The following is a 25,170-nucleotide window of genomic DNA, read 5'->3' as shown; positions in this document are numbered from 1 at the left end:
AGTGAAGTAACGAAAAGTGGCTAACATGATTTGGTTTGTCTGTGAACTGGCCCACACTTTTGGAAATAATGTGGGTTGAGTGGGAACTTCCAGATACAATGCCAAACAGAAGACTGTTCAAATCCAAATGAACAAAGCCTTCCACCAAAGCAAATAAACTCTTGAGGCTGAGTTACAGGATTTTAACTACAGTGTTATTCACATGACATCCCCTTCCTAGTCCAATAAAACAGCAGCTTGCTTTGTGGTTGTTTTTTGTTTGTTTTGGTTTGGTTTTTTTTTAATAAATATTTTTATGAAACAGTTGGAGAACAGCCTGCATCACTGAAAACTTTCATGCAAAACAGATGTCCCTATTTTTTAACTTCTATTATAAAAATGCATCAGGAGAAAATTTAAAGTCACTATAATGTTAATCATCCAAAGTCCTTTAGTTTACTAAATCTTATTTTTAAAACATCTGTGTTTCAGTATGGTATGAGTAAGGCACATTGCTGTGGCAGACAGATCTTGCCTATGCTACATGAACAGGGGCAGCTGTTGCCCGCAGCCAGGGAACTTTCAAGAGGCCCAAGATACAGCTTTGCACACACCGTTGGAAGCTTCTCCTCATACCTCTAAGATCAGTACAAACCAAGGGTTATTTAAGGATACAACACATTTTCTCATTCTATCAAGCATTAAATTGTTCTCATTATGAAAAGGAAAAAAGCATGCCCGCAAGCGGGATCACTGATCTATAGTTACATGGCCCACTGAGACTATTCCGTACCCTTTTATAATGGTCTTGTGGGGACAGGATTCAGCCCAGAGCAGGGCATCCTGACTCCAGTGTGCATAACACTCTTAGTTTATTTAAGAAAGAGACTGTAATCATCTAAGCGGATATGTTCCTAAACTTTAACCTTCAAAAATATTTCACTTTGCTAAAAAACTTCTCCAAAAGAAAACCACAACAAAGTTTCAGCATTTTCTTTAAAAGCAGATGTGTGTGATAGCAATAAAACTTGACTCAGTTCTCCAGGTCTTAATTTTACACTGTATTTTATTTTTCTAATCTGCCCTACATTCACTTTTGATTAAATACAGCTAGCTAGTAAGAATTACTCTGCCTAGACCTGAAAATACTTCAGCATTTTAGCATCTGGGCTCAAAAGCCCTCCTAGGAAAAAACATTTCTATTTGCCTCAATGGAAGCAGTTTCAGGTTTTGATGTCTTATGAATTCTCTTTGAGATGAAATTTTATTCTGCAGAGTGACTATAAATTGTTACAGCTTTGTGCAACACGTTTTTCTTGAAAGTATCCAGAATTATTCAGTATCTGTTTGTCATAATGCAAAAGCAGGGTTTTTCTTCCCTTTCCTTTCCATCCAGGTTACTCGACTTTATAACAGTCTGTGCCAGCCTCCCTGTGAAAATAAAGAACTTGGTAACTAGCCCACCCACAACAATTATACTTCTGGAAACCATCATTTATAGAAGCACAACCAGCAAAAAGATCCATTCCAATTTAAATACCTGAATCAGAGCCTGAAGGGCAGGTAATTTGAAAAAGGTATTACTTCCATATAAAGAGGAATCAATTGGGAATCAGTGACATAATTATTACAGAACCTCGGTTTTGTCATGTACCACTCTATCTTCTTCTATTCACAAACATGGATATTTTGCAAAAAATGGCTTTTAAAGTACACAATTTACCTGCTTTAAAAGATTCGTTCCTAAGAGAGTAGACATCTGAAATGGAATCATTTTAGCCACACTGAAAGAACAAATTAAATGCATGAAATCTTTCCTGATGCTGGCACCAGGTTATTTCAGGTCCCACTCTAACTCAGGAACATCGGAGTCTTTCTAGGACACCAGACCTAGTGCTGGCAAAGTCCAACCAACCTACTATCAGACAGGTGAACTCTGTTCTCTGCCTTCCTATAGCAGAAAACAACTTGTGTCAGCTGAATTGGGTGGGGGGTTCTTTTGGTTTTAAGCTGTTGTGTATCCACTCTAAGGGTATGAATCTAATTATTTGACCTTACCATAGTGTGCTATGGGGAGCTTTGTTTAAATAATTCTGGTTTTCCTGGCTGGCTTGGAAAATGAGGAAACTTCTATGAGCAAAACAAACCAGATACTCTTTCTGGTACACAGTAGATGAAAATTTTTAGCTACCCAGACATGCTTAATTATTTTCAGCAAATAAGTAATCTGTGTAAATTTGCTTTTTGTGCAAAGATTTTGCATTTCTCTGTTGAGTTAATCTCATCTTGGAGCACTCAGCATTCTATTGAGAAAATAGTGCATTTTTTTCCCTGTAACAATCAAAAAGGGAGTAAAATCATGAAGTAAATCTAACAATATCTTTTTTTCTATAGCATCTAGAGAAGCCAAGAAAGGGAGGTTTTCAGTTTTTTATGCCACCTGTTGCTACTACTACACAGCAGAGAGCTGTCTTAGCTGCAGCGGTCAGCCCAAAGCCCGTACCCCTGAATGTTCGCAATGAGCTTTCAAAAATTATTTATATTATTTATTATCTTCTATAATAGGAGATGATGACGACTAGAAGACACAAAGATGACATGCATTTCACAGCGGTCCTCAGTGCCCAGTGCACATTCATTCCCCAGGGTGTGGTTTATTTGTATCTAGGATTTTAGTTCAGGATCAAAAGAGAACCCTCAAGAATTACCATAAACAGCTTTCCACAGAAAGTGTGCTACACATCTCTGTTTTTTCTCTGGTTTCCTATGAGAGTAGAAGATAGACAGCCTAGTTCCAAATGCAAATCACTGGTTATAAATATCAAAAGGTGCTGGACAGGCTATCAGAAAGGAACCTCTATTAGCAACCATCAGTTGGAAATATTACCACGGTTTTTGAAGAATTTTGTATTCACATCTGGTGATGAGATCTTCATATAATATCATCAGCAATGCTCTGAACGGATACAGTTTGACAGCTGCAAATCTTAGGTACTATGTGATATTACATTTTAAGAGTGATGTATAATAAGACACCATTTCATGATGTGAATATATTACCTAATATATGCTTGGCAGACCAGCATCTTGAAATACAGCCTCTAAAAATACTACTAGCTTGTTGTCTTATTTTTTATACAGCACCTCATATTTCAAGCAATGGAAAGCAATTCCATTTTAAATCACTAGTATTCTTTTTTAAAATGAAATTACTCTGAATAGTTCCAGTAACAGAATAAGGTCACCACAGCCCAGATTCTGCTATGATCTCCAAAAGGCAGGTGTTCGTGTGTGTATGTGTGCGTGTGTTTCTGCATGTATGCACAGGGGGAACAGGAACTGGAAAAATACATTCTCCTTCATCAAGCCACTTTCAGTTGCACAGATGATTTTTTCCATGTACTATGGTGCCTAAGCAATCAGACTGGCATCAGATGGCCCACTGTACAAGCATACATTGGGATATTGACACTGCTCAAAAACACTTCAACAGAAACAACAGGAAAGGGATACAGAAAATATGGCAACAGTTGCATTTCTCCACCACATTTTAGAATTTCAGTAATTTCCTCTGGAATGGTAAAAACAGATATGTCCAATTCTCAAAATGGGTAATTAACTACTGCTGTTACTGTGGCTTCCTTTCACCAGTGATGGGTACCACAAAGGAGCAGCTTTCTCAGTACAAGATTAGAGAAATTGAACTTTAACCACCCTTCCAAAACCGCAGGGCTAAGCAAATGAGCAGTATAAGGAGAAGAGTTTGTGTTGAACCTCACTCTCAGGACACATGAGCCCTCTCTTTGGGCTCAGTCATTCCAACTTAGTCCAGTCCAGAAAGAAGTCCAAGCTCCAGGGTAATAACCCAGATACAAAGAACCCAATGGCTTAGCAAGTGGAATTCTTCTTCACGTCCCAGTTCCTCACAGCATGCACATCCTTGTTTAAAATCTCAGTTATAAGTCCTCCACAGAATTAATACAGCAGTTATGGTAAAGGTCTATCTTCCACTTTCTAACTTCTCATCACAGTTACAGTCTCCTCTCCTGAGGGGCAAAACTGCCCACAGGAGCAAAACTGCTCTTGACAGCAAGAGATGGGCAGTCACAGAGCTGGACTTAAGGATGACAAGACTTAGCAACTCCTAAAGATGGCAATAAGCCCAGGAACAGCCTCCTTTAGAAGAGAATACAAACTTCTGTAATTCACAGAATTCATAGAATTACAGAAAATTTAGGTTCAAAGCGACCACTGCCAGTGGTCCAATACTCTGTTCAAAGCAGGTCACTGAGAGACTTGTCTGGTTGGATTTGAGTGTCTCCATGAAAAGAGTTTCCACAACCTCTCTGGGCCACCTAATTGTAATTAATTTTAATTTAATGCTTTCCTCCATGAGTTCCTCATACAGAGAGACAAACAAAATATATTTGCTTGCTAACACACAGAACCAAACCTACAGTTGAGCTAAAAGGGAGAATGGGCAGAGACCATATGTGCAAAACCTGGAAAAGATTCAAAGGTGCGCAAGTAACTCAACAAGTCACACAAAGAGAAATCTCTCATTTATAGAAAACTTGTTTACTATCTACCTTGTCTATGCCTGACATGAAGCACACAATGTACTACAAACACCTTACCCTTTCTTTTCTTTCTGCATCTAGCTATCAACACAATATACTGATAGACTTTGCAGCTCTCTAAGGGGAAGGCAACAAAATTCTCCTGCAAAGTTGCTTACCCACAGCACTGAGAAAAAAGCAAAATATGTTGGAAGATTTCCATGACTTCTAGAGTGAAGTAAACAACCAGAATTTTTAAAAAGTCAAAGATTAATTAATTTCTTGGACTTCTGTTTGTAAAATGATTTTTCTTAGTTTTGCATTTATATTCCAAACACATAGAATAGTTCTACTTCAGAATTTAGTTATTGCAAGGAGGGCCTAAAAACACAAAATAAGAACAGCTTTCATTTAAAGTAACTGATTTAAGATCTCGTACATCACCAACAGAGATGTTCATTTGAGCAGGAAAGCTGATGCATTTATGACAAGCTTTTGTGTACTTTTCCAGATGATGGCAACAAGCTGACAGCTTTAAAGAAGTAGACATGTTACGGTAAGGTTTATTGTGTAGGCAGCATTCTTCCTCTGCAGCAATCTCACAGCTTACATTTACAGTTTATTATCATTTCTATGAAATTCCAGCATTTGCTAATAATCTCCAAGACTGGGAAAAATAATGTCTTCTGTCTCCAGCCCTCCTCTCCTGTAGACACACTATTTTTCTAAAATAGTCTGGAAGACAACACATTCAATTCTTTTTCACAAAGTATCCATTCTCAGTTCTTTTAAAATGCTTCAGACAGCACTGTTCTCGTTTCCACTTCTGTAAGATGTGCCAGCCAGCACAACATAATTCATCCTCAGGGTAAGGAGTTTACACTAAGTTATTTTTGCAAGCAGCCAAACCAGCAAAACTTTATTTCCTCTATGTCTGGAGGCAAAGCTTGTTTGCAGATTCAGTGGTAAGAGAGAAATCCATCCTGCTACCTCTGCTTTAGCTGAGGCACTAATAGGGTCTCTCTCCTTTATTAAGCCCTTTATTCTCACACACCACCTGTAACTTGCTGTCTCTGGCAATCTGGACATCCCCTGTGAAATTCGACTGAAGTGAAAAAAACAGGGCTTACAGTGGATGCACAAATAACATCTTGTGGCCATCATTTCCTTAGCAATCCATGCTTGAAAACTGGAATTTTTAAGAATAAATATTAAACTCTATCCAACAGTGCCTTCAAAAATTGATGGCAAAACATAGCACCCAGCAACAGTTTAAGTGAAAGCAGCACTCCAGTTCTCAAAAACGATACAATTTTAGTTTATTCTCACTGATAAAGGCCATCACTAAAGAATACATGGGCAATCCGCTACTTACGTACATCCATTTCACTTCTTGCATATCATTCACCCAGGATACTCACTGCTTTCACCTAGCTGCAACACGTTTAAGTGCGAAAAGATTGAATCACATCCTGAAATGTGAAAGAAGCTGCCACTGCATTTCACTGTAGATGGATAGGTAGTACTGTAGAGACTTTGTAGAGTCAAACCATACATGCACAGAGGGGCTGTGAAACAAAAACTGCATGTTTCTCTCTGGGTGATCCTGGGCAGAAGATCGAGAGTCACTGCTTTTTAAAGGTCTGCCTTTTCAAAGGTGTTAGAAGGTGTAACAGCAACAATGATAATTTTTTGAAACAGCAGACTACACGGAACCAATCTGGCTCAATCAGAGCCAGAGAGGTTGATAAACTGACATATTCGAACATAAGAAAGCAAATCCCAATTCCTAATCAGCAAAGGTCAGATAACTATTCTCTACTTATAGCCTTGAAAATCTTGTAGCAGTGAAACAGCAGGTTTGTGTTAAAAAGAGAGATGTTTTCCTGACTTGTACAATAACACCCTGATCAATTACCTATGATGTTTCAAGATATATAACAAGCAAGATATGCTATCTTGCTTCACAATAGATTAAATCATACATTAAACAATATTTTTCTACTTTTATTCCTGTTTGACACCAAAATAGTAGACCATGTGCACATCTTCATCCTCCTGTTTCTCAGATTTGTACCTTAAGATACAGTTCCCCTTCTAAAATTAGTTACTAATTTTTTGAGAAACAAACACAACTGAGGAAAACCAGTTGCTTACCTGTGTCCCTTCTCAGACACAAATGCAGCAGTAGCGATATAAGCTCATCAATCAGCAGCTAGAGACAAAAAACGAGCAAACAAAAACCCAAACAAACAAAGCAAATCAAACCAAACTAAACCAACCAACCAATCAAACAAACAACAACAAAAAAAAACCCACAACCACTTTGATCACCTACTCCATTCCTTTTTCTGAGTTCTGGATTACTCCCTAAGGCACACAGAGATATTCTTGTAATATATGTCCCCCAAGAAGCCTAGTAGCTTCCATAAATTCTTAGACTGTAAATCACTCAGACTCAAAACAGTGTCTGCCAATATTTGCAAAGCAAACACAGGACACATCTGCATGGAGTCTCTGCACCCAATATCAATAGCCACAGCCAGCTCCCACTACCCTTCCTCGCAAGCAGAATCTTGACTTCATAAACTGCCACATCTGGGTTGTTGGGGCAGCTCACCTAATAAGATACAACACAGCATGTATTAATGCAATAAAAATCTGGTTGAGGATGAAAATGTTTGAAATGCTCATATGAGACATTCGGCTGTTCTGAGCTATGACTGTGCAACTGCCCTTCAAACTCACATAAAATATAAAGGTATCTCCCAACATGAAGCTACACCACTTTACACAATTAAAAAAAAAAAAAAAAAATAATTAAAATGACAGCTTTACTAGGGATACCACATGATCTATGATGAAAACATACTTTATTGGGCAACTGGACATTAGAGAACCCCCTTTTTGCTCTCAGGTAAAGACAACCTATCAACAGTTTGCATTTTTAACCCTTGATGTTAAATATTACTTAAGGATTTTTTTCAATATGGTTAAAAAGAAGACATACAATAAAGTTGCTATGTTCCCTTTTTCAGCAAAAAATGTTTTCAGTGACATAGAAAAAGATCGGGTTTATATGTAATATAAGACGATCAGATCTAATATTACAATTACCAAGAAAAAAAAATGTTGTTTAGCAGTAAAATGTCTAGGTTTTAAATGAAGGTCCAACACTAGGAAAGCCAACATGTGCGTACTTCTGCACTTGCCATATCATAGATATACAAGTATATCGGTTTATGTAATTACCATCTCAGTAGGTAAGACACTAGAAAAGCCAACAACCCAGCATTTCCCAAGCTTGCTACTAATTAAATCATATGCATACAGGTTCAATCCAAGGATGATCAAAGTTAATGAAGAAAATTCCCGTTTAATTCAATGAGCTGTGGATCAGTTCCAGACAGCTAGCTGCTACTCCATCCTCTTTCTTCTTGATCAAAAGCACTCCAACAGTGTGAAAGTGAAAAGGACTCCATATGAGGCTACAGATTTTATATCTCCCCTCAGATCTGAATTTTAAATTAATTATTTGACAGTTGACTACATTACATACAATTAGTTAATCTTTTCCACAAAGCTATATTAGAGGTTACTTCAGGTTTTGAAGGAAAACAGACTACTATTATTGTTACATCAACAGCTTTAAAAGATTTCAACTATGTATTTCACATACAGGTTTCCTCTCATTATAGATTTTTTTATGTGCCACATTTTCACCACTGCAGCAATATACTGCCATATCTGAGCACGGAAAAACGTCAGTCCAACGCACTGGAAATAGAGCACTAAATTTATAAGGCTTCCTAAGATTAACAGAAAGATAATCTAAAGTCATCTGAAGTCAAAGAAATAAAGAACGAATGTTCAGATCAAATTACTATCTCATTTTAATTATATTTGAAATGCAACCTCGCAATTGTCAAACAACTTCAGTAAACCAAACCTATCTGAATAACTTTTGATTCAATTCTTGTTAACAATGCTTTCTCCCATTCTATTTTTCACTAAATCCTTGTATTAAAAGTGATAATTTAATTTCAGCACCTCAAAACTCAGCTCCCAGTGCTGCACAGATACTTAGTTCTGTCTCTGTAGTCACGGTTTCAGCAGATGTCCATTCAGATTAGTCTGAAAGCTCTCATTTGTTTAAAGCAGAGCTGGACAGGAGCTGCTGTAAAATCTTTATTTGGGAATCCAATTTATGCATCGCTGTTATTAGCTATCATATAAGTAATGTCTTAAATCTACTTAGCATTGCATAGGAAATTAAATAATAAAAAATAATCTCTTCTGTTGAAGGATCAACAGTCAGTTAAATGAAAACTCAAGTTGCTGGTCCTCAACACGGGAAACGCTGTCTGTGCCCAAAACTTAATGCGCCATTTATACAGGGACACAGACTTAAATCAAAAATGATGTTTAGACACAGTTTCAGTAAAACCTGTGTATGCAATGCTGCCTGGTTTGCCACCTTACATCCTTCCTACTCTAAGACTGTGAGAATTTCTTGTTGGAAAAGGCATTTTATTCCTATGCAGTGCAAAACAATCCCTCATGAAGCCCTGAAATCCAGAACTGAAATGGGAAATGATCTCCCAGTCTGCTTGCCCCTTCCCATTCCACCCCTGTCTAAGACTCGAAAGAGAGCGAGAGGTGTCAGAAAACTATGACAGAACTTCCTACCATCTTTCTTCTGCTTCTCTTTGCCAGAGAAGATTTCTGCAGAGCCGCATTTAGGCTTCCAATTAAAAATGATGCTAGCAGCTTTTTTGACTGGGTCCAGATGTGTATGAAACGGTTCTAAATTCAGCGCTTGACTGAGTACAGACATAGCTGCAGGATAACATAGGCTACTATATTTTGAGATACAAAGAGTAAAAACTGAATCCTATAAATGTAGCCAGGCGCTAATATCGCTCTTGAAAAACACTTGAGAGTTTCTTCTGCTTTAAAACACCCTCTTTAATAAGGGCCTCATTATCTCTGAAACATGTAAATGGAAGCTACAAGTTGTAAAGATAAGTAAATACTATTAACTCCAACACTTTTTTTTACATAATGCAAAAGCCTTTACTGCTTTGGTATGATTCTCTATTGCTAAAGCACTTTTCTGCTCACTGAGTGACAGAGCAATCAATAACTAGCTTTTTTTAATTCTTCCACTTACATGCTAGTGATCTAGGTTGTTGTGTCCCCTTACTGTTAACGGAGTTTAGAAGCAGAAGACCCCTTCATGTCTCAAGAACTGTTAACCCAAAATCTTTGGCTAGAACTGCAAATATGTACTATGTTACAGCAAACGAAAATCTGTTTAGAAACTCTGTGTCATCATTTACATTCAATCCCAAATTGCATGTGTTGCAAATAAGGATAAAGCAGGAAAGAAAAAATAAAACAAAAGTATAGCAAAAAGCAGCTAGCCTACACAGAGTGCGGTATTGACTGGCATGTTGCGAAAGAGAAAAAAAAAACAACTCACCACATAAGTTTCTAAATGACACAGTTCATTCCAACCCATTTAACCTACACAAAATGCCGGATGCACACGAACAGTAGGATTTACAAACAATACAGAAAGCTCTGCCAGCAAGTCTCACACAATCACAGTATCTGTCTCAATACAGTTAGTCTCACAGCAATACAAATCTCAGACGCTAAACCAAAACTGAAGCAAAATTGCACGGCTAAACATTTTCAGTTTGGTTTCCTTTACCCTGGCTTTTTTAGCAAACTTATTTACTATAAATAAATATTTATTTTTTAACTACTCTGATGCTATTTTCTTGATTCCAGCACTAAAATTTATGACAAGTGGACAGATAATGTATTTCTTCAATAATCCCACATGACTTCATCAAGCCTCTGTGCTGCTTCAACCTTCCAACACATTGCTGGGCTGCAAGAGGAAAGACTTACTTCGCTCTTCTAAGAACAAGTGTACTCAAGAAGAGTCACAAGAATTGCCTAGCCAACCTCCATTAACAAGCTTAAAAATTTACTTTGTATATTCTACAGTTATGAACATATAAGGGTTACCAAAAGACAGAAAACCCGATCTGCAAATCTTCTACTTATATTATGAAACATTTTCTGTAACTGTAGCTAAAGAAATGCATTAACTATGTTTAAAGCCTAAGGGTAAAAAAGAGTAGTCTTTTTCCTTAAAAAAAAAAATGTAACTGCAACAAGTGATACTGAATTATAGACAACTCTGCTGAGAAATATTCATGAGAAATTTTATAATAAAAATCCTCTATTTAAAGTTCTGCCTATTCAAATAAATACAAGTCAAATTTTAAAATGGATTTGCTTAATCCTGTTCTAATTTCCTGATACAGTTGTGCTCTGGTTCTGTTAAAGTTTTCTGCTAGGATTAATTTAATCAATGTATTCAGGCACAGTTGCCTTCTAACACTGTATCACAGAATCACAGAATGGTTGGGGTTGGAAGGGACCTCTGGAGATCATCTAGTCCAACCCAGCTCCTAAAGCAGGTTCACGCAGAGCAGATGACACAGGAACGTGTCCAGGCAGGTCTTGAATGTCACCAGAGAAGTGGACTCCACAACCTCTCTGGGCAGCCTGTTCCAGTGCTCTGGCACCCTCAAAGTACAGAAGTTTGTCCTCATATTCAGAAGGAACCTCCTGTGCTTCAGTTTGTGCCGGTTGCCCCTCATCCTATCATTAGGCACCACTGAAAGGAGTCTGGTTCCCATCCTCTTGACACCTACCCTTCAGGTATTTATAAACATTGATGAGATCCCCTCCCTGCTGAACAGACCCAGCTCTCTCAGTCTTTCCTCATAAGGAAGATGGTCCAGATCCCTTATCTTCACAGCCCACCACTGGACTCTGTCCAGTAACTCCTTGTCCTTCTTAAACTGGGGAGCCCAGAAATGGACACAGTACTCCAGATGCGGCCTCACCAGGGCAGAGTAGAGGGGGAGGAGAAACTCCCTTGACCTGCTGGTCACACTCTTCCTAATGCACCCCAGGAATTTGATTATGTCTGGACACTACTACCTTTACAAGTGTTCAACAGGTGTTGACATCTCTTATAACTTGCTAAAGACAAACTAGTTCCAAGATATTCTATAGCAAGCAAAGGAAGTATGACTTAAAATATAGGTTTAAATTGTGTCTCCGTTCAGTCCTGCTACCAGAGGATAAAAAAAAAGTATGAGAGAGTTTCAGCAGAAACAAGACTAGTATCACTAATTTCTTTCTTTGTCATTCATACTAGAAAACAGGATATATTTGGGCCCATGGCTCACAGCACCCTAGGATAAGGGCTTCCAAGCAGCTTCATGACATTATCTTTATTATCTTACCAAGTAACATCTCCTGTAAGGTTTACTAATGTTGATATACTTACTCCAGATCAAGCACACCACAAAGCATGAAAGAAAACTTTTGTTTGAAAGGCCTTGAGAAAGCCATATATTTTTATTAAGTCAGAGAACCCTTCTGTGGCATCAGATACTTGAAGGTCACACTTCCCTCCAAAGCAAACCTCAGTGGTAGACAGAGATGTGGCATCTCAAAATATGGCACACAGAAGAATTTCTCCATCCAGTCTTTATATAACAAAGGCAACATCCCTTCATCTTTTATCTTGAGCCAATATATACAGATTATATCTTGGCTATACAAGTTTGGGAAAAAAAAAGAAAACAATAACATGAAAGAATCAAATCTTTATTATTAATGAAGAATAAGGTGTTATTATAGCTCAAGGTCACATATGACAAAACAATCTTCAGTTAATGCCATGTCCATTATGTACTGAGAGAATCAAAATTAAAACATAATAATTGTTCTTATTTTTTTCTTTAAAACCACTTGTAGAACTGCAGTTTGCAACATGGTGAAAGATCGAGTTTCACACAGGCCCAGTAGGCTCTGTCACTCGGCATCTGGAATGAGAGCAATCAGGACACTGCAGTCAAGTGATCACCTAATAGATCACCGGGGTCAAATCAACTCCTAATATCAGGTCAGGAAACAGGATTTGGTAGAACCTGCAATACTTTTCAAATGGTGTTTATAAAAAAAAAAAAATAAAAAACAACACAGGCAGTCTGATGAAAGAAACTAGAATAAGCATGGTGTTCCCACATACTTAGTTCAAGTCTTCATCTATCCAGCAGAGTTTCTGTTTGTATAATGAATATTACACTAAAAATATAACCTGCCACAAGAAAACAGTGAAAAAATTGCTGTATCAGAATAAGGTACATTGGGAGTAGAAGGGTGGGGGAATAAGAAGCACAGGCTATGAAGGGAGGGAGAGGAACAGAAGGGAAAACAGAAAACAAAAAGCTGAATTATCAAGTGGCATCTCACTCTCAGTTTAGAACAATTTTCTTCCACAAAACTTGACAAAACTAGTGTTCCAACACAAAAAGCAAGTAGCTTTTCTAAGTTCAACACACCTATAGATATTTAATTATTTAATTGTCTCTTCAATATCTGATAATTTTACATGTGCAATACTGTATCTGTCCTTTTTAGGACTTCATCATCTCAAGGGAAGAGCTGGTATAATGCACTATGCAATTTTCTACTGTGAAAGTAATTAGTAAAATAAAAGTTTAAACAAATATTGAAAAAAAAAAAAAAAAACAAACCAAACATCTGTATTTGCAGCCAGACTAAATAAGAAAACAACGAAAAGATTATGCTAATAGTCCCAAAAATAAGAACACTCTCAATTAAGGTCTTGAACACTGTCTTGAAAGTCAAACCAATTTTGAGATCACACACACAAAAATCTTAAAAGAAGCACCATTAAATCTCTGTGAGGATCCTGATAATTTGCTCTATTTATCTGTTATTCTCCATTTAATATGTAACATACATGCTTCACCAGTAATCATTTCCAAAAAAGGCAAAAGTTAAACAAATATGAAAACCACTAATCTAGCACAAAACTGATCCTAGGCTACAAAGAATACCTGAAAAAGCAAATCACAGAAATTCTAGAACAGGCAGATTCTTAATTCAGAACTCCAGACAGATGAACGTCAAACTATTTCTTCCCCCATTTCTCTTTTCTGCCTTTCTCTAGACTGTTAAACCCATCTCTCCAGGAAAGCTGGCAGCTCTATTTCATACGTCTGCATCCCCACCTAAATCCACCCTCATCCTCAGTTTCAGCTAAGGCACAAAACTTCCTGAAAAGGCAAAAACACACATTGCCTTTAGCTTATTTTGCTACAGGGACAGGAACAAAAAGAGACCGGAAGGTTAACAGTGGGATTTGTAAGGCCATAACTATTGCCTCTCCTAAGAGCTCACTGAGTTCACTCCCCATTCAGCAGAGCATCCTATGCTGGATTGTAACTCACATCAATTATAAGTGGTTTGCAAAGTAAGGAGAACCCAATTCTGCCAACCTGTTCTCACAGTGAGAACTAAGCAACTTATTGCTTAGGTAGGCAGCTAGATTTCAAAGAGATTATACTCAGATATGGACGTACTCCAATATAAAGATGATAGAATTTGTCCTTTACATTATAATCTTCCACCTATCAACCTATTATTGTTATCTACCTCTCTTTAGATCTCAAGTCTCATAATTTTCTTTGTATTAGGACTAAGGAAACGTATCAATTCTATATGGAAAGCAAAGACAGATAGTTATCATACCTAGTAGCACACCTGTCTTTGACGGTTGGTAAAGATGAAGAAAGACTTTTATTATTAATTAAAATGTAGAAGGACTGAAAACTTTTTACTACCTAAAAAGGCTGGCAGTGCTGGTGTCAAAGATGGACTCAGAAAGCTAAATTTATTTGTAATTACTTACCCACAAGCAGAGATATCTTTCCTCAGCTCTGTTTCCTTTGTCCGTTAGCTTCTGTCAGTACTTTGTTTCTTCTCTTCAGAGACTGACTGAAAGACAAATTTTGGCACAGTCACCCCAGATAAAAAAAACTGAAACAGAAATAAAAAGAAAGTTCTGTCTAGAATTGTGAAGGTATGTAAGGAAACATTGACAATATATCTTATCTTACAAATGCATCAGAAGCAGGATATATTTAGAAACATGTCCCTAATGCACTATCATGAATGCTGGCCACAGCTCTGGGGACATGAACCTGGTAGTGACATAAGATGAAAGGTCAAAAATGTCAAGGATCATTCAAAATTAAGTTATCTTAACTCTGCCATTACTACAATTCATTAACATGGGTATACTGCTTTCCTCATTTAAATGAAAACATTGCTCCATCGTTTCCTTTCCTCTCCAGAAATATTCTCTTTAGATTTCTTTGCTTGAGCTTCATATTTAAACTCTTAGGTTTTTTTCTGGACCAAAAGTCCAAGCTACCAGAACAAAAAGTCATACGGATGCATAGCATCATATAAAATGAAAATGCATTAAAAGTGGAAAATCATATTTCCCCTCCCCTCATCACACAGTCAGAAAACTAAACAGATAGTCTACTTACAATCCACTTACTCCTTGCTGCTTTACACATCCATTGCAAACCAGTTTTCCTTAACGCTTTTTTCCCTAAAAAAAAAAAAAAAAAAATCAGTGTCTTCCATATGTCCCATTCTCAGAGGTCATACTTTTCCCCAATAACACTCTTTCAATATATTATACAAGAACCTTCCACTTTTATTTTACCTTGGATAACATTTCCTTACATCAGCTCCACTCAATCTTATAACAATATCATAATTCTACCCTCACTAATACTTTGCTCGAGGAATTGCTTCTAGGAAATAATCACACAAGAAGTATTTATAAGAAAATGCTTAGTCAAGTGGATTTTCAGGGAAGGACTTAAGCAATAGCCTGTGACTTCAGTTCAGCCGGCCTCTCGTATTGTCTGTCAAGGGGCACGATGCTCACAGTGCAGGGAGCAGAAGGACCAAGATGTACCCAAGCAGCAGGTTGTCTTTGATTTCCCACACCTGGGACATGGGAATAGGTAACCAGAAAAAAAACCCACAGCATTGTGTTGGCTGTGCACGAATCCCCAGCACCGCAGCACAGACAATCCGGGATGAACAGTGTGACCTTGACCACCACGACACGACTGTATGCATGCTTTTATACATGTTCACATACGCATTCATATATAACAAAAATAGACTCAAGAAAGAACTTTGCTCTAGCAAGACATCTTGGATGCAATAACGATCTTTAACTAAAAAGGTTGGCAGCACCATTTGTAACCAACTTGGCAAACTGGAAATCACAAGTCAGCAGAAAAGATACAGGGGTGGCTGCAAAGAGATTCTCAGTTGGTCTTAGACAAAATACCAATTCTTGTTTTACTTTTTTTTTTTTTTTACAGGTTTGCTTCCTAAGCTAAAAAATTCAATATTCACTAAAAAGGGGAGGAAAAAAAAAATCAAAATAGCTAAATGGGTCTGTCTGGATTACAGCCATTGAGAAATACGATTATACCATAAATCATGAAGGACAGAGAGGAATTACACAGCGTGACTCTAAGGGGCATAAATGAAAGAGTAGGATGAACTAGGGCATAGGCTGAGTATCAGAAAACATTTCTTAACAGCAAGATACAACATAAAGTACAGTATTTTTCCTACAGAAAGGGAAGTTATTTAAGATTAAATTAGTTAAAACACTGGAAAGCACAGCAAAGAAAGCATTTCCAAATTGATGTGGTCATGGTTGAGAACACTTAATAAAGCCTGTCCGTCCCACTTCTCATGATTGTGTTTCTCAGTAACATTTCAGTAAAAAACAGACAGACAACGAAAATACATTAATTTCTTGTTGGGTTCTTGTATTGAAAAATACCTTGGATTTCATCAACATTAAATCATCCACATTTAATGCAACTGCTACACACTGAACTATTTAAGCATTATTCGTAATTTTAATGCCCTATTACTTATTTTCTTGCCTGTTGCTGTGACACACGATTATCCTTCTAATTCTGGATTTTTATAGCACTTTTATTTCAGATGTTTCAAAGTGCTTTACCAACATATGTCCAATACCAACATCTTTCAAAATCAATATGGTATATATCAACATTGCATGTCATTGATCCAGAAGTTATCCCACAATTGCTGACCTGTCCAGGTGCTTAACACAATATATTATTAGCAGGCAACAAGATGCCCACGAAATCCTCTGGTGCTGCACATGGCCAGAAGGAAATCAGAAAATTAAAACTGAGGCCAACAAGGAAAACAAAATTCAGTGTTTTTTTCAGTATGATACCTGCAGCATGAGAGATCATGAACCAGCAAAGGTTTAGGAGCAGTGGTAAAACAGGTATTCCCTTACATGACCAAGTATCACAACAGAAAACAGACTACTCTTTGGGGTTTGTTTTCCCCCACCCATTATTACTATTCCTATCGTCTTACTTTAAACAATAAACATTCTGTAATTCAGTTCAGAAAGAGGTGGGGTAACTCACAGAAAGCGACTGGAGAGGAAAGTTTTGTCCCAGTTTTTCCTTCCTTTTGAAGTCTTAGGTAAAATTTTCCAACATGCACAAATAATTCAGGAGTATGGCTGAATTTGACACATCGAAGTTTCTCCACCTGATTTTAAAATGTTCTTCTCTATAGGGCAAACAAATAAATATACGGTGGGTTTTTTTAAAGCAGAGTTATTCAAGGCCTCCTTTGTATGGTGGAAAACTTACTATAGGGAATGGCTAAATTATAACTTGCTACATTTGTGACAAATTCCAAATTCTTGTGATTTATAGTCCTTATTTTAAGGGCCCTACTCTACACTGGCTACAATCTCACTGTGTGACGCTGTCCATCAAAAACTAAGAGCAGGGAAGAAGAAAGAGAAACTGCACCACAGCAGCAGGGAAAAGTCAGCATGTTTTCAAAAACTGAAAAACAATAATTAAAAGAGATTATAATATCATGACAATTAATTATCATTCTGACCCCCAAAGAAAAATAACAAACATGAACAGCAGTGCACCAGGAAAGCACATGCTCACTTAAGTGTTGAGTGTCATGTCGTAAAGCTGAAATAGCGTACCACAAGGAACAATTCCACAACAAACTACAAACATCCAATATGTGCCAGAGAATAAAACAGCTGTTTTCTTCCACAGCAGTCCACTGTCTCTGCAGGTATTTCATCCAAATTCCTCCTCTTTTTTTTTTTTTGAGCTGCTACATACTTAAAATGTTAGTAACTATTACAATAGCAATATTGTTATATCATTCCCAAAGTGCTTATTTATCCCAAAAGATGCAGAATAGCACAGGCCACCTTCCTTCTTCAGATCAAATACCAAAAGCAAAGACTTCTGTACAAACAAACACCCATTGACCCCAGTCAACAATGATTACACGTATCACTGCGAGTAAGAAAAACATTCTCATAGTTGTAGTTTAGCCCCAGCCCCCTCCAGCCGGTGTGCTGTTCACTCACCCCTCCTTGCCCCTGGTGGGATGGGGAGGATGATGTTGTCAACGTACTGGAGGTGTTCTGGAGCTTAGCTCTGCTCCAGTGCAGTCTGGATCAGTCAATGGCAAATGGTGGAGCTGTGCTTCCACCCCTGGGGCAGTCAATTCCAGGTGTACTGGACACCCTTCCAGGTGAAAGCAAACTGTGGCCTGCACTCTGCTGCCAAAGGAATAGAGAAAAATGCATTGGCAATGTCAGTTGTGGCATCCCACTTGGCTGCTTTTGACTCCAGTTCATACTGCAGCTCTAGCATGTCCAGCACGGCAGCACTTTGTGACTTTGTTCAGGCTGCAATAGCGTACTGTTAGTCTCCACTCTCCACTGGGCTTCCCCGCTGGCCATATGGGACTGATAAAGCATGAGTGAGTCTTACTGACCACTCCTTGGCTCTCCAGTTGACAAATCAACTTATGGATGGGAACCAGAGAGTCTCGGTTAGTGCAATATTGCTGCCAGTACACCATCGTGGCAGCAATTGGCAACTGCTGGTGTTTTACCCTCAGCAGTCCTACAACAGAAGGGTCCTCCAAGAGTCCAGAGAATGCAGACAGCTGTTTAATGTCCTCTGTCTCCACAGGTGCTACACCAAAAGCCAACCAGTACCCTTTTGGGTCCTTAAAATACCCTCTTCTGAGGCAGTCTACACCAAGGATGCATGGAGCATCTGGGCCAGTCACAGTGGGGTGTTTTTGCCAGTCCTTTCCAGTCAGACTCAATTCACTGTCTAATAGAATCAACTGTTGGGATCCCACAGTGACTCCAGAAATGCTGATGGGTTGTGCCCCTTCATAGCCTGATGGAATTAGAGTACATTGGGCCCCGATGTCCACTAGAGCCTTGCACTCTTGTGGGCCTGATGTTCCAGGCCATCAAATTCACTCAGTCCAATAAACCCAGTTACCCCCCTCCTCCAGCTGGCTGGAGGCAGGGCTCCTCTAGTCCTGGTCACAGTATTCATTGCTTCCTTTTTGTAAGAATGAATCAAAAGCCCCTTCAAGAGGATCAGAGGCAAGACAAGCTCTTCTACTCTGTCTGGGGAACTGCCCGCTGGAAACTGGAGCAGCATTTTTCCTGTCAGAATTCTCTCTTGTGGCTGTCTTTCCTTGCAACTCATGTACCCGTGCCTCTAGGACTGAGGCAAGCTTCCCATACCATCTCCTCATGTCTCCTCTACAGTCACGCAGGAAAAACCATAGGGTGCTCTGTTCTGTATACCCTTTATCTTCTCTCTCTTGATCAGCAAGACACTCATTCCGAGTAGCTGAGACCCTATGCCATACAGGTGGGAAGGCGTGCTTGTCTTTGAAACGCTGGAACTCCTCTCAGGATAATTTTTCAGCCAACATGTCTGGCAGTTTCTTCACAGCCAAAACACAGGCCTGCAAGGAGGAGCATAGACTTTCCTTGTATCACCGGAGCAGGACATCCAATTCATCCACCTTTTGTTTCTTGTCTTCTTTCTAGGACATTACTGACAATGACCTGGCACAAGACAATGGTGCACTCCGCAGGAACTTCCACCACATGGGTTGTGTGCATTGGATCTCATTGGGATCTGCGGGTAAATCCTCATTATTGGTGTCACTTTAAAGTACCTCCAGCACAGCTAATTCCCTCAAGTATTAGATACCTTTCTCCATGGTGGTCCACTTGCCTGGGTGACAGGTAACATCTTCCCTGAACGGGTATGTTTCCCTCACATCCGACAGAAGTCCCCTCCAGAGGCTGAGGATTCGTGTCATTTTCCCAACTGCCTTGTCGATGTCCTCTTTCCTAGACAGGGATCCCAGCTGCTTGGCTTCCCTACCCTCTAATTCCAGGCTACCAGCCCAGCATCAGAGCAGCCAAGCAACAATGTGCTCGCTATCCCAGTCGCTGAAATCCTTTCCCATATCCCACAGTTCACCTAGGTATAGAGATCTGCTGATCATCTCTGCTTCTGCCTCCTCTTCCTCTTCTCGTGATGGGGCTGGGTCATCATCTTCCCTCACTGAGCAAACTGATTTGTGTATTTCTTTTTCTGTATAGGGGCAACTAATACAGACATGGGTTGGTTCTCTGGTCCAGATGCAGCACCTGCTGCCTGGGTCTGGGTGGCCACAGTGCCTGTTGCTAGGGTCTGAGCAGCTGCAGCGTTTGGGATGAGGGTGAGAAGAGCTGCAGCTCCTGTCGGTTTGTTACCCCCTCTTCGTCCTGGGGGCACTGCGTACTGTTGAGCAGCATTTGACAGATACTGGCCAGGGCCCAGCATGGTGCAGTAAGTTGTGCTTCCTTGGGGTGGCCAGAGCATTTTCCTTTTAAATATTCTATCACCTCATCGGAGTCCCACAGTTGTTCAGGAGTGAAACTCCAAACCATTGGAGGCAAGAAATTCTCTAGAAACCTGCCCATGCCACATGCCATTCCACCCATGACCATCCAACCTCAGGGTAAATCCATGGGTGATATTCTTAACACATTCTTCTGTAACCCTGTATATGACCTGAGACACATTCAGGAGACATAGCAACAAGAGCTTGCTACCTTGAATATTCTAAGTGTTCAAAAAGCTCAAAAACTGTTGTACCTAAACTGGAGGATAAGAGGGAAGTGAAAAAGCAGGAGAAAATTCCCATCCCTCCATCTTCCCCATAGACCGGGTGTGATTAGTAATCAATTCTGAGAGATGGTATCCAAGGTATGAAAAAAAAAAAAACCTACAATATTGTATAAAAATACCAGAGATGTGCAAGATATGAAATCACGATCTTGTAAGTTCATATTATACAGGACAGCAATATGATAAACCTAATCCTTTTCCCAGATATAATAAACAGCACCACAGGGAGCACATAGGACATGTAGGAATTCATATAAAACAGCCATGTGAACAAAGAAACATTGTGACCACTTAATTAATATAATAAATACATATTTTAACACACTCTGGTCAGCTCTGTCATTATACTAACCTTTTGTTTCTCCTGGCTGGCTCACCAAAAAGGACTGTTGTAGTTTAGCCCCAGCCTCCCCCCAGCCAGCAGGTAAAGCCACGTGCCACTCACTCATCCCTCCCTCGTCCCCAGTGGGATGGGGAGAAGAACCAGAAAAAAAGGCAAAACTTGTGGGTTGGGGTAAGAACAGTTTAAGGGAACAGCAAAGAAAAACAAACAGTAAGAACAACAAATAATGAAAGAACCTACAAAGCAATGGACACACAGCGCAATCCCACCACCTGGCAGTCCCGCCATGGCAGCCCGCACCCCTCCGAAGCAGCACATGGCACAGCTCGCACCAAACTCTCCCACCACGCAGGTCACAGCTCACACCGAAACCACCCCCCAACCCTGAACCACAGCTTGCACCCAAAATACAATAGCACCAAAATGCACGGTCCAGAGAAAACCCAGAGCATCCCCAACGCCCCTGCTCACAGAGAGCAAGAGAGAGAGTGCCTGTCCTCCGCCCAGCCCCTTTGTAACTGAGCATGACCTTATCTGATATGACCCCCTCTGGCTGGTTCTGGGTCTGTTCTAACAGTGAAGAAATTAACCCTATCTTGGCTGACCCAGCACACCATTAAAATGTAATAATGAAACAGCACTGAATTTTAAACCAGAGAAGCTGGGGGTGGGGAGGGGATGGAAATCATCTGCCCGTGTCTTGATTGGTCCTGGCTTGGTGTCTGGATTAAATTCAGGTGTGGATTCCCCCTATGGAATGAGGAGGTAGTTAATGAAGTCATCATTACTGCTTCCTGCTACATAGTGTCCAGTGTCACGGGACACAAGAGTGGTCATTTGAGCTGTGCCAGTCCTTCAAATTCTCCGCAGGCTTACAGTGGTGCGCGTACACAGAAGGCCAGCAGAAACACAGGTACCACAGTCACAGTAGAATGACAGGACTTCAGAGACCATAATCCATTGCTTCTAATAAAATGTAAAAATAAAATACATAAGAAAATAATTAACTTTTCCAGTCAACAGCACCAATCCAACTGCACAAATATTGGAAGTTTCTGCTAAAAATTGTTCTTCCTTTCTTGGAAGGTTAAGCCAGGAAAGGGAGACAGAAGGAAAGACTTTTTTCCTTTGGTATGTTTAGTTTGCATTTGATAGTACATTGCACATTAATGCTTATTATAAACATATGAGGTTTTCATGTATCTTTAATAGAAAAACTTGGTTATCTAAAAGAAATAACTAAAAAAAAAAATCACAAAAACTGTCAGGGAGATTCAGGAACAGGATTAGCACCTGAGGCTATTTCAAAATCATTTATAATTACTTTACAAATATTAAATCAATACTATTCTTGTAAACAAAATTTGCTCTATGAGTTTTGCTTTCTTCCCAATTACTCTCTCAGTTTTTAGAGCTGAAGGCTGTAGCATCAAAACTTTGCTTCTCACAATAACAAAGAGGGTCATTGTAAAATTAGATGGAATAACTGCCACACATCTACAGAATGATTTCCCACAACTTTGCTGAACTCTCAAAGCTAGGTTTTGCTCTGTACATGATGGAACTGCATCTCTTAAGCTGTCTGAAGCCCACCATCCAATGGGCAGGGTTGCCACTGCTGCTTTGAAGGCAGATGATAAATCCTCAGACACAAAACAAGAGCTCTGTTTAACATGCATTTAGCACTTCACCTACCAACAGCTGCAAAGGTTGGGGGCACCAGCACCTCAGACTCCACTTCTGGCACAGCAATCTGTGTCAATAATGCGTCTTGGGCTACAAGGAGAATATGGCTGCTCCCACAGGCAACTAAAGAGCATCCTTGCTTTTTATTTTCCTGTTCAGGTTTCCTGAATGCCAAAATCTAACCCCAAACATTGTTTTGCAGCTTACAAGGGAAGGCCTCAGACACATGATGTTTATCACAGTGTCTCAGTTGCTTGCATTTTTCTACAAAAATGCAACAGTTCCTCTGTTGCATCTGTAGCTTTGATTTTGATAAAGAGAATATCCAAGAAATTTACTATGTATGGAAAAACTCAGTTTCTAGAACCCTAAAAGAGCTGCTAAAATATAGCATACTTTGAGGTAACTCCATGCATGTCTATATAATTTAGACACAGAAGCAAAGAACTATTTTAGTTCCATGTAATAAACTGTGACTTGCATCAGATGTATAACTGACACAAATAATAATACTCAAACTGTATCTACAATAAAATAAGAGTTCAATTAGCAGCAGTAATTGAAGCACTTTTGCCAGAGACATGAGGAATGTTTATGAACATCTACTACATACAGAACATACTGTGGAGAAAGTAGGAACCATGTAATGATTATAAATAAACTATATTCTTGACACTATTTAAAAATCAGTATTAAATACAGCTGGGGCATCATACCCGTAAATTACAAAGTCAAGTTTATCCTGGAGTAACAAAAATTTCAGCAGAAGAGAATGCTAGGTGCTGTTTCCAGCAACAAAATGATCAGGTATAAATGATAAAAGAAGTGCTTAAGCAGAAAAAGAGCCCCAGCCTCACAGCAGCAAAGAATAAAACCCAAGATTTAGCAAATCTTCAGGCAGATCCTACTTTTTAAATGGTTCTGGCAGCCTGCTGTTCTGTGGGCTGTACAATACATAGGCACTGTGTACACCAATTCCTGCCTGAGTACCACCCTCTTCAAGGCCAGTTTCAACACATGAGGGCCTGTGTGTTAAATTGACCTAAAGTTCAACATAGTCATTCACTTTCTGAAAACTTGCACAAATGGGGAATCTTAGAAGAGGGCAGTAATAAAACCAGTGCAGTAATTTCACAGGACTGTGGGAAAAGCAAGAAAAATGGTAAATTGAGATTTCCCACTGAAAATAAAGGCAGGCAGGAAATCCTTGGTAGCATCCTTCAGATTCTCTGACTGCTTAACAGTACCTGAACTATAACTACACAGGTTCATAGAATCATAGAATGTCCTGAGCTGGAAAAGACCCACAAGGATCATCGAGTCCAACTCCTGTCCCTGCACAGGACAACCCCACAGTTCACACCATGTGTCTGAGGGCGTTGTCCAGTCTCTTCTTGAACACTGTCAGGCTTGGGGCCGTGACACCTCCCTGGGGAGCCTGTTCCAGTGCTCCACCACCCTCTGGGGAAGAACCTTTTCCTCATGTGCAACCTAAACCTCCCCTGGCACATCTTCCTGACATACCCTCAGATTAAGTTAGTTTAAATCACAGAATTCAATTGGGGATCCTGAGAGAACAACAACTCACACACCACTGCAGCACACCAGGCCCTGGTGTGTTAACAGGTGAACATTCACTGCAAACTTATACAGCGATTTCCATGCAATTCCCAAACACCCATCACCTGTTGCTCCGTTGCAGGCCCTGCATCAATCCCACCTCCCCCTGCAACACACCAGCACAAGTACAAGTGCACACAACCGCACTGCTGTCACCGACCAGTTTATTCGAACACTGGTTTTCCTTTCCCCACCGCTTGGGCCTTCCCTACTCCCCCGCTCAGCCAGCGCTTGGGCCGTCCGCTGCCGCACCGACCGAGGCCGGCAAGAGCCCTCGTGAGGAAGCGGCGGCAGCGCTTCAGGACAGGCCGAGCCTTAAGCAGTAACACCGCAGCGGAGCCGCCACACCTGTGGCGACCCGGCCCGAGCCCTCCGCACGGAAAAGCTCCCGCCGCCCTCGGGGCCGCCTGAGCTGGCGGAGAGCCCTCAGGCCGCGGCCTCGCCCTGGGCCCGGGCCGAGCCGCCGCCTCACCGAGCCGCCACTCACCGCCCAGCCGTGCGCTCCCGCTACCGCCGCCGCGGCTGCCTCCGCCCCTGCCTGCCCGCCGCGGAGGCGGCTCCGGCGGCCGGCGCGGCCCCGGGCGCTGCGGGCGGGGAAAGGGGCCTCGCTGTGGGAGGACCCGCCTGGTGCCGGCAACATGGCAGCGTCCAGCCGAGCCCAGGTGCTGCGGCTGTACCGGGCCCTGCTGCGGGAGAGCCAGCGTTTCAGCAGCTACAACTACAGGTGCGAGCCCGGCCCGGGCGGGGACGCGCTCCGAGGCGGGCAGCGGCACCGGCCTCGCTTCTCCCCGCGAAGGCGTGGGGGTGACGGGGGCGGTGGGGATGGGGGAATGCCGGCGTTGTTTCGGGCTCGGCAGGGGCCGCCTGAGGAGCTCGTGTTTGGCAGGTGCGGGGGAGCTGTGACCTGCGGGGAGCGGGCGGCCGCCCAGGCCGAGCC

The 25,170-nt window shown here is 40.6% G+C and overlaps 2 protein-coding genes across 2 annotated transcripts in view; one reads left to right on the top strand and one right to left on the bottom strand.

Moving 5' to 3' along the window:
• Positions 1 to 12,226: 12,226 nt before the first annotated feature.
• LOC309435837 (uncharacterized protein) lies at positions 12,227 to 24,873 on the bottom strand (the record flags this gene model as incomplete). The annotated part of the gene is made up of 6 exons (XM_082044579.1): positions 12,227 to 12,460; positions 14,356 to 14,441; positions 15,002 to 15,066; positions 15,743 to 15,788; positions 21,818 to 21,893; positions 24,721 to 24,873. The coding sequence occupies 4 exons, from the start codon at positions 24,871 to 24,873 to the stop codon at positions 15,024 to 15,026; spliced, it is 318 nt and encodes a 105-aa protein (XP_081900705.1). The 3' UTR covers positions 12,227 to 12,460; positions 14,356 to 14,441; positions 15,002 to 15,023.
• Positions 24,749 to 25,170, top strand: part of LYRM4 (LYR motif containing 4) — a 96,093-nt gene continuing 95,671 nt past the window's right edge. Inside the window, exon 1 of the mRNA XM_082045039.1 lies at positions 24,749 to 24,957. Within this exon, the coding sequence (XP_081901165.1) occupies positions 24,872 to 24,957 (86 nt within the window). The 5' untranslated portion in view covers positions 24,749 to 24,871. The remainder of the gene's footprint in view (positions 24,958 to 25,170) is intronic.

The sequence above is a fragment of the Streptopelia decaocto genome (assembly GCF_964273445.1).
Source record: "Streptopelia decaocto genome assembly, chromosome: 2".
In the NCBI taxonomy this organism is placed as follows: domain Eukaryota; kingdom Metazoa; phylum Chordata; class Aves; order Columbiformes; family Columbidae; genus Streptopelia; species Streptopelia decaocto.
Note: the sequence above shows the minus strand (reverse complement) of the source record. Positions and strands in the feature narration are given on the sequence as shown.